The sequence below is a fragment of the Aplidium turbinatum genome, chromosome 12 (genome assembly GCF_918807975.1).
Source record: "Aplidium turbinatum chromosome 12, kaAplTurb1.1, whole genome shotgun sequence".
Taxonomy (NCBI): domain Eukaryota; kingdom Metazoa; phylum Chordata; class Ascidiacea; order Aplousobranchia; family Polyclinidae; genus Aplidium; species Aplidium turbinatum.
Genome location: NC_137483.1, coordinates 17921759 through 17932471, shown reverse-complemented (window position 1 = coordinate 17932471; position 10713 = coordinate 17921759). Strand labels below are relative to the sequence as shown.

The window sequence follows — 10713 nt, the reverse complement described above, 5'->3', positions numbered from 1 at the left end:
AGCGATTTTACACTCAAACCGAAGTTCAATATCTGGTATCAATCGTTCTGGCTACAGAACGTCACGTGTGAAATCGGGTCAAAGCTTTTATCACAGCGTTTCCCAGCTCATACTTGGTGGAGCGTGCTTTCAGTGCCGTGACAACGCGTCTGGATAACAAAAGAAACCGTCTTGACATAGTTAGACTGGGAGACTTAAGATTGTTCCTATCCAAACTGAAACCCGACGTCAAGAGGCTGATGACATTGCACCAACCTCATCCGTCTCATTAAAGTTGGACTTTAAGTTGTGATGAATGGAAAATAACTTTGATTTTACTTTTTTTGTCGAAGGGGGCGTTTGATACTCTGTTTGTTGTCCAGGGGGGCGCTATTAAAAAAAAGTTTGGGAAACACTGGTTTAGACCAAAAACAATGCCATTTTTGGATTCTGCATCCTCAAAAATGGTGGAATAGACACTTCAACCATCTTTTTACCTTGAGTATAGTGTTTGAAATCAAAAATTAGTTATGCAGATGAAGTGCACCACCTAGTGACGGCCCAAGTCTCCAACTCGGCATCCACTGACCTGATTTTGAAAAGTAAATTTTTGATGGACTTGGGCTACAACATATATTTGAACTATCTTATTCTGCAACCTAGTGGTTGCATTGATTTGTTGTATTATAATGGACTGCCTCGTAAACAACATAAAATAAAAGGCCAATTTAGACATAAAAAAACAAATTTTGAGTGATTGTTAGCCTACAAGCCCTACATGCAACCACTCTTACTTTCAATTTGAGGATGCGCTGAAATACCGTAACTTCTGAATTTTAATCTTACCAACAAAGCAAAGATCAGACTAATCTCAAAATTTGAAGAAAATTAGCGAGCGATTAGCAAAACATAAAACTTTGCATTCAATTCATTTTTTTAAATATTAATTTATGCATATGAACCAGAGGGACCACACGTATGTCCTTCAGACGTATTGTCTGACCACTTCAACACTGGAAACCCTTTTTAGGGTTCTATTACAAGTCTTTTGTTGGACTGGGCCCCACGACTGGTAGACTGCTTGGCCCCATATTAAAAGGTCAAGTAACACATCATATTAACCAGAATTTTGGCCACAATCCATTTGGAAATAAGCAAACTTTTTAGCACTAGAAAATTAGAAATGAAGTAAAAACTAACCATGGTAAAAGTTGTAAAAATTGTAGCTTACATTAAACAAACGAAATACACGATCCAATGCAAAGCGAGTCCTAAGAAAGGTGTTAAAAACAAGTTTTATCAAGTTTCTCCAGTCTTCACAATATTAATGACTTGCTTCTGACGTCATAGTGAGAACATTATGCTCTAACTTTATTGTCTGTTGCTTTCATCTCAGCATCTGTCATATTATCGTCGCTGTCTTTGACCTTTCTGTTTTGAATGCATCTGGTCAAATTTTCTATCAACCTTTCAGTTGCCATTTGATTGTCTTTGAAAGACATCCAGTCGCCTGGTGAACCAACTGAAAGGCAAGGAGAGCACTGACTGGTAATGTCAAAGAATGCAGACAGTGGACGATTGGTTGAAAGTAGTTTTTCTGTATTAACCGATGCTGTCGCAATGTTTTTAACAGCTTCTGGAGTCATCACTTTACTTTTCGAAAAGCAAATAAGTAACATAATTTGTGTGAAGAATATTCTTCTAAGGCTCAACTGTGCCATACCCATAGCTATTCACTTTTCTTTAGGACAGTGGTTCCCAACCTTTTTGTTGTCACAGACCCCTTTAGACAAATTATTAATTCTGCGGACCCCTACCTTAATTTTGCCTGAAACTCAATTAACATACTATTGACTATTGTAATAATTATGCTTCTCAACTACTGTACTGTGTCATATTGCATTGCGGCTATGACTCCCGCGGCAAATATCAGGTTAAAACAGTTGATCAAATCAGAAAATGAATGAATTGTTCAAGAAATGTCAGCAGTACCGGTATTTGAATATTAAGGTGACCCAAAGTGGCATGCCGAAACTTTTTCAGTGTAAGCAAATTTAATGAGAGAAATGAAACTAAAAAGATCATTTTTCGTTTTTTTTTCTCCAAAATTCATCAAGGTAATCACGGACCCCCAAATGCTTTCTCACGGACCCCAGGTTGGGAACCACTGCTTTAGGAATTGATAACTGTGATCTTTTAACTATAATGCTTGACTGCTGGTTGCTCATCTAACAAACTTTGAATAGCCGACTTTCAAAGTCATTGTTGTTGCGCTTTTATAACCTAAAATTGTGGCATGTGTAAAGAAATTTTTTTTTAAACGTTTGAAAGTGAATGTTATTTTTACATCAGTTTATTCCTCATAAAATTCTGATTGCAGCAATATGTTGCATACCCTATTTAATCCAAAAAATACGTATTTAACTAAAATATCCAGATTTCACTGGTCGCGAGCCCCCCCAAAATTTTGGGATGAGCGTGGGACCCCTAAACTTTAACATTTTTTTGAAAATTTTTTTCTACCTCATATTTTGGCCATTTCCCACCTCCCATTTATATTTCCAAAGTTAAAATCAAAATTTTTTTAAAAAGTGCAACACCCTAGTATGTACTCCTACACTAATCACGCGCAATTTTGTTCAAGTCTTACGTCACAATGTTTGGCTTTGATCTCCGAGTAATATCGATAAGACAAGGTTGGTTACAAAATTAGATTATAGTAGACTATTACAGCAAGATGCAGCAAAATTTGTTAAGTTTTGGTATTAGGCCTATGGCTATAGTAACAAAGAAAAGGCCCAGGGAAAATTCACTTTCGCTCACATGACACGCAAAAATAAACCTAGAGAAAAAAACCCAGTGAAACTTTGCACAGCAGAAAATAGTAGCGCTAGTATAAAAGTTTTCCGACTCGTGCCCAGAGCATTGTAACGCAAGAAGCCACACGACCTCGTTTGGTGGAAATTAATCAGTCATGCCGCGTATTAAGCAGCTACAGGGCGCTTTGACTCTTCAAGCGCACGTCGTTGGTTGATGAAAGCCTTTCAGAGTGACTTCGCTGAAATTTTAAAAATCTTTCTAAACCGTGTCTACCGTATAGTTTTCAAATAGCGAAGAATTATCAAGATAAAGTGATTAAGCATGACGATCGACGCTAAAACTTGTGTGTCCGCCGAGATAGCTGCTCAGATCGGACACGTTTGTCCGCCGTCAACAAAAACGAATTTCGAGGCCTGCAATCTACATGTGCCGAAGAGCTTTGTTATAGACATCAGTTTTAAATTTAATTTCAATCAGATAATATGAAACCAAGGAATTTTCAGAAATAATTATTTAAACTACCATTCAACGTTTTATAGGCAGAGAAAACTTTTTCTCGAACCCTAGAAAATGTAATTATCAGATCACCGCTTCAATGCGTGATGGAAATCTACAGATAAATCTGCATCAGGCATTGCAGAGTGCAAAAAACAGTGTTGCAGAACGCGTTTTCGAATATTAAATTCTCATCAGTGCAACTACGTTTATGAACGCAATAAGAACGGTTAAATTTAAACTCAATACAAAACATTACAAACATTATAAGGACATATTCTCAGTGTTCAATTGAATATTAATAAATCCAGAGACATCAGAAAATCACTTCCCGCATGCAATTCCAGACCGACATTACTCGCTTAAGGTTTTTTTTGTTAAAACAAACTTAATGTTCAAAGCAAAAAAGCCATGTAATTTGCTTTGCCATTTCCTCTTTGTTTTGATGGCGTCAAGTTGATTTTTGTTACTGTAATAAACTACTATGCAAGAGTAGACAGAACTAGACATTGTCCTCAGGTCATCCCCACCACTATCATGCTCGGGATGTTGCTGCAGTAACTGCAGCTGTGTATGGGCGGATTACTATTAACAGTGCCACTTAGGTTTGAAAGCTATCTCAACTTAATTGTTTCATGTTTTTATTTACAGGTTCTAGCTTTGCAGTTGCTAAAAGCTGTGCAAAGTATAATTCATATGATAGTGACAGAAAAAAAATTGTTGCTGTCATCAAGTATATGAAAATGTAACAAAGTTTAGCAAAATGGCAATGAAAAATCGCACATCTGAGTCTAAAAGAAACAACAATGTCACAAATCAACCGCCACAATGGAGTGACTTTTTACTGTGCTCTTATTGTGAAAAAGACTTTAATCGAACTGATCGCTGTCCTATTAGTCTTGCTTGTGGCCACACGTTATGCAGGGTCTGTTTAGGGAAACTGAAGCAGTTGCAATGTCAATATGATCAAACTCCAATAACATGCAACATTCTTGATTTACCAATCAACACAGCATTGCTACAGCTTTTACCCGGGGATTCAGAGAAAGGAAGTTTGCTTTCACATCACCATGTTTTGCAAAGTAACATTCACGATGCAGGCAATAGCAGTCATAACAATAATGCAAAAGCATGTATTGAAGAACTTGCTTTGTTTTTGAAACCTGAAAGAAACTGTGAACTTAGCAGGCCTATGCAACGGAAATTAGTTACATTAATTAACTGCCAGTTATACGAAGAAGAGGGAAGAAAGCGTGCTTTACGAGCAAGCAGAGCACTTGGTGAAAGAACAGCCACAGAATTAATTTTGCTTCATCAAAATCCCACCACACTTTCTGCTAGCTTGTGGGCTGCTGTAAGAGCAAGGGGTTGTCAATTTCTTGGTCCTGCCATGCAGGAAGAAGCTCTCAAGCTGATTCATCTTGCTCTTGAAGATGGATCAGAACTTTCTAGAAAAGTTTTAGTTGGAATTGTTGTTAAAAATTTACAAACTCAATTTTCTCAAGCATCAAAAACTAGCATTGGTCATGTGGTACAGTTGTTGTATCGTGCTTCATGTTTTAAAGTTACCAAACGTAATGCTGACAGTTCATTAATGCGTCTCAAAAACGAGTATTTGAGTTATGATGATTTGCGAAAAGAGCATGACTCGCAAGTTGTTCAAATAGCCAGAGAAGCTGGTCTTAGAATAGCCCCTGACCAATGGAGTGCTTTACTATATGGTGATCAATCTCACAAGCCATACATGCAATCAATTATTGATCGATTGCAGAGTGGCTCTTCTTTCCAGCAATGTATTTCTGATTTGGACTTGGCATTGCAAAGGTCATGTGATCCAGGAAATATTCAAAGTTTGTTGTTACATTTCAAGTTTTTGTCAGAACTGGATATAGAAACGACTTGTTGGAGCGCTCTAGAAAAGAGCACTTACTCTGCTAAAGTTTCTGTTAAAGAGCTGGTCGATTTCACAAAAAATCACCATCATTGGTTATGGCAGTGTCAAGATGCTACCCAACAAACAAGTAAATACAAAACTTCAATGTGCAGAGATAGCAAAAGTAAAGGAGTTTGCCCAAGAGGACAGGCATGCACTTTTGCGCATTCTGACGAAGAACTTCAACATTACAGAAATAAAAGAAAAAAGGGTGGCCAGATTCCATTTAGTCCAAATGATTTCAAAAATGACAGTGGAAAATCTAGTGAAACATCTCTTCCACAACATGAAGATGTTTCAAGCAGAGAGGAGTCAAGAATAATTTCACAAGTTGTTAGCAAGCCAATGCCACATGCACACACTTGTCACTGTGGCAGTACTGCAAATCAGAATTTAGACATGCAGAATCCAGCGTATTTTTATAGTCAGCCGACTAATGTCAATAATTCTCCTGTAATCAATCATGCAGCAGCATCGAACTTAACCCATGCTTCCTCTGTGCACCAAAACATGAATCCTTCATTTCCTCTTCCCATTCCACAAAGATTGCCATCTGTTCTTTCTGTGCAAAACTTGCACCAACAGCCGCCATCTCAAGTGCAGTATGTAGCTGGTAACAGTGTTGTGTATGAACCAAAGACCCAGACATTTGAACCACTCCATGTTGTACAGCATAATCAACCTCCATACCCTGTCCCTCATGCTAACCCTATGTCAAAAGCAAGTGCTGAAGTACAAAAATCAAATATAGAACAACCGTCACCTGTGACACTGCACCCTAACCACTATATAATTCACAGACAAGAAACGCCTGGCTACTGTCAGCTCCAACCTAATCCAGTGCAAGCGGTGGTGCCAGAACCTGTAGTTTCACCACCCCACCAGCCTTATGCGGTGGGACCCTCATTTACTTGCTTGACGCTGCAAAATGGTCAGCAAGTAGCTGTTCCATCTAACCCCAGAAGAGAAATAATTCAGCAGCCAGCTGTAGTGTATCAGCAACAAACACCTCCCATGCAAAATATTTCCCCAAATTCTGTTGTAAACTACCAAGGTAATATTGTACTGCAACCTGCCCCACATCCGGTTCATATTCCTGGTGTTCCACCACCCTCCATTGTGTCATCTGGTGAAGCCATGATGGCAAACACCGAGGTTGTAGTGCCAAGAGAAGAGCCTGTAATTTTAAGAAATCAGACCTACAACCAATACCATGTCACTATACCTCCCATGCCAGAAAACTCAGCAACAAATATGCCAACATTAGCAGAATTAAGACATCGAAAATATGAAGTTATAAACAAGTTGGTGAAAAAGCGTATTGTTACACCCAATGCAGAAGATCATTTACAATCAAAAGTTGGAATTTGTTATAATATGTCTGAGGCTAATGAACTGGCATATAGGAGCATAACAAGTACCAGTAGCCAACTTATCAACAACAATAACAGCACCCAGGTTTCATGTCATGTAAATTCTGTAAGCACAAATTGTGTTAGCACAGCATTTACACATGCATCATCACACGAAAGTGTGTCAAGCAGTAGTTCAGTGACTCATGGCTTGACCTTAACTTCCGATGGGCGGTACAGTTTATGGACAGGCACCACATGTATCCCTTCATTGAGTGGATTGTCGTTTTATGACTATCCTTCTGAAAGTCGAGACCAATCCAGCCCAACTGGAATTAATGTACTATCAGATTTAGATACCAGAACTTCTCAAGTCCAAGCTTTTCATCATGACAATTTTGTGGACCGTTGTTCTCAATCTCAGCTTTCTCCACAAAAAGAGTGTCAAGTAATAGCTTCTTCCAATACAAGACATTTAGATGATGATATAATTCCTATTCAAGATCAAAGGATTGTTAGCAAGTATGGTCCTATTGCTCGTACAGTTCGATCAAAGACAACGTCTGCTATTCCTGAACAAGTTACTGCCAATGCTAATGCTGCAACACATCCTTTTCCATCAGATAAAAGTCGTAACAAAACCAATTTCATCACCGGAGAAAACATTGACACACCCCAAAAGGTTTTGTATATTAACTCTGAAGTTGAACCTACAGCCGAAAGTGCAAATTCAAGAAAATTGCCTGATTTAATTTCTAGTAATTACTCACAGACTGCTGCTGTCCAGAGCCATGCCTCATACTCGATTATGCAAAATCCAATAATGCATGAAGAGATTGACGGAGAAGAAAATGAAGATCTTCTTCTCGCAATTGAACTGCAACAGATTGAAATGGGCATTCAAAAAATACAAAGGAATGCGAAAACAAAGTGAAATTTTGTAAATTTTAAAGCTGTCAAAAGTTCACCTAGTAGCCAGTTTTAAAACATGAATCTCAAGTACGTATGTTAAATGTGATGTTGTGCAAGTTTATCATTGTATTTCTTGTCAGTTGCCACATGCCAGCAGTTGTGATTGTGTTTACAGTAACTTAAATATTTTTAAGCGTTTTAGCTTTTTGCGATTTCTCGATTCGATTTGCATTAATTGTTCCATTTATCTTAATTGTACTTTTATTTTGTGATACCATGAAATCAGATAATTATATTTTCACTTTGCTGGTATTTTAGGTAGTTCTTTTTGATGCATGAATTGAAGCAACTTAGGATTATGTTATCTTAATATAAAACATGGTTAAAGATTTAAGGTTTGTATCAAACCCAAGATTACTGGTGTATGTGGTACTATACATTTACCCAAAAGTACTGGTGCATGACTGGATTGACTGCATGTGGTATAGGCTGTACCAAATTTTGGTAACTTCATCGGATTACTTAGCAAGTTTCCCAAAAGTTGTGGCTTAGGTACCTAATCAATACGCCATATTTATTTTTTGAAAAAAAATTGGTCTTACGCCTCCACAATGCTTGTTTCCATGACGACGGGCCCAAAATTGACGAAACAGCTATAACTCCGGAACCACTAGAGGTAGAACCAAATTGTATACCACATTGTGGTATACATTTACCCAATTTTGTCTGTATTAATAATTAATTTTATTGCATGACAGCTCACAAATTTTGCAGGCTATATTTCTCTATTTGAAGACTTATATAATAATAGTAAAATATTAGTGAGTATGTTGTGTAAATTCAGATATAAGTTTTTCTGATAAAGTTATAATGCTGCTTGTTTTGCTAAACCTTTGTCCAATAAATTGTGAACTTTTGTGCAAGTTAAAAGTGCCGGTACATCAACAACTTACGTTAAGCCTTCTTCCAACACCAATATATAATTATTAAGAGCTATTGTATGTGTTGGCTGGTATGAGGTATATACAAGTAAACTGCTCTATTGTTCCCACATAATTGTGTGTATGATTGTATATATATGTCATATATAATTCTATTTCCAACTAAAACTGACTCGGACAAGTGATGCCCTACCTTAGGTTTTATGTTACAGTAAATGACAATCATCAAGTGCAAGATTTATTCAAGTAGAATATTAGCTCACAGCCAGTTTTCTGTTGTGTTATTGGATAATTTTACTCCTTTTCTTTGTCATCTTGTGTGTTGCAGAACATAAGCTAGTATTGTGGCTATTTCTTGAAGAACTGTGTACTGTATGTACAGTTGTTTTTCTTGCAGTTATTTTTATCCACCATCGACTATGATTAATATGGAGGCAGTAGCTTACAAAAAGCTCCTGATATCACTCTGACTATAATTATTTAGCTTTTTATTTCTTGAGAAGTTTTTATTGTGTGTCTGCTTGTTTTCTATTAACCTGTTATGAAAAAGAGTTTCTTCTATGAATTTTCTTTTTGATTGAATATAACAACGGATGATTGGATGAATTGCAAAAAGTTGAGATCAGTACATTCTGTCGCCTGACTTGACACAAGACAATTGACTGCGGTCGATTTGCTCTTTCCCAGTACAGTATTGCTTTATCTACCCAGACAGCAAAATCCGTCATTTTCACATTGATCCAACGTCTGCAGACACTATTGGCGTATTGAGTGGTGTAGCGGTCAGTGGAGTGTTGCCTCACTCCACCGGCCCGTTTTCGATACTCGATGCTGTCACGGGAAGCCTCACTCAACTATTCAACGTCTGCAGACGTTGAATCAATGTAAGAATGACGGATTTTGCTGTCTGGGATAGTAATTATGTGTTGGTTAGACGACATATATATATTATTGTTTTTGTACAGTTTACATTGTATCACTGCGTCTTAATTCAATTGACGATTACTGTAACAAAACCTGCAGGTTTTATTGTAGTAACGTACATAGTTTTGATGAAGCTTGTCTGCTGAGTTACTGAAAGTTGTGTTATTCAAGTTGATTATTATGCTATTACAAATATGGCTCTTTTGTAGCCTAAATAAGGAAATACAGTACATTAATTGATTTGTAAATTCTTGACCATAAACAGTTTGAATGACACAGCTTTTTTTTGTAGAATGTGCAGTATAATTTCATGCTTCTCATAACTGCTGAAAATGTGCGGGTGGAAGTGCTTGATGAGTAGCAAATATGTCAAGTTGTATAGCTCATGAATGGTAGAAACATTATTTTGTTTTAAGAAAGGGTGGTTATAAAACAGGGCTCTGGTAAATATATAAAATGCATTGCTTTGTGAAGAAACTGTTGCTTTGTGATTCTTCCGTATGAACAGTTTCCTTGTTAAAAATCAATGCTTACGTATAGTTTTTCTTCCAATGTTTCTTGTTTGTATGCCCCAAAGCAATTGATTTTGCTGTGTTGAATGTTTCGTTTTTGATCGGGTAGGGCAAAGGACTGATCTGCTGCTACTTTTGTCTAACAATTTTTCAACAATTTATTTAGTATGAGAACTCCGCAGTTATACAGGGTGCTCATAAAGTCCTGTTACAATTTTAAAATACCGGTATTGAAAAATGAAATTGTATCTATTTTTTGAACACCCTTTATATTATTAAAGATTTCTTTTAGTAGGCTACTGTATCGGAAGTTGCATTTTTTATTAAAAAAATTTTTTTTTTCTGGCGATATAAATACTGTAGGCTATGTATATTTTTTGTTATATGGTGCTGTATTGTGTATAATTGATTTTATGTCTTTTCTCGTTTTAAACATTGTTGCTTAAATTAAGCTTATTAACTATCAAGTTGGTGTGGCATGTACGCATTTATGCGACTTTTTAAATGATGCAAGTTCATCAAATGTGGATAAACGCATGAGTAATAATCGCTACTATAATGTTGGCGTCATGTAAGGGTATTCACAAAATGTGTAAATAATAGATGTGAGGAGTTTAGATGGCTGCCTCTGCCTACTCTACTTGTTATGTCTATTTTTCAACAACTTTTCATCCTAATTGATCCTTTTTCTTTTTTGCCTTGTTATTCTTGTTAACTGTGTTGATGTTTTATTTCCTTTGGCTTGTGTCTGGTGTTGTCAATATATGTCTATAATGTCTATACTATTTTGATTTTTAAACGCATCACACGGTCATGTTTAACACAAACTTGCTTGTGTATATAGG

At 36.8% G+C, this 10713-nt stretch overlaps 1 protein-coding gene across 1 annotated transcript; it reads left to right on the top strand.

Moving 5' to 3' along the window:
• Window positions 1–4038: 4038 nt before the first annotated feature.
• Window positions 4039–10710, top strand: LOC145780476 (roquin-1-like). Its single transcript, XM_082592088.1, has one exon. The coding sequence runs from the start codon at window positions 4058–4060 to the stop codon at window positions 7511–7513; it is 3456 nt and encodes a 1151-aa protein (XP_082448214.1). The 5' UTR covers window positions 4039–4057; the 3' UTR covers window positions 7514–10710.
• Window positions 10711–10713: the final 3 nt, after the last annotated feature.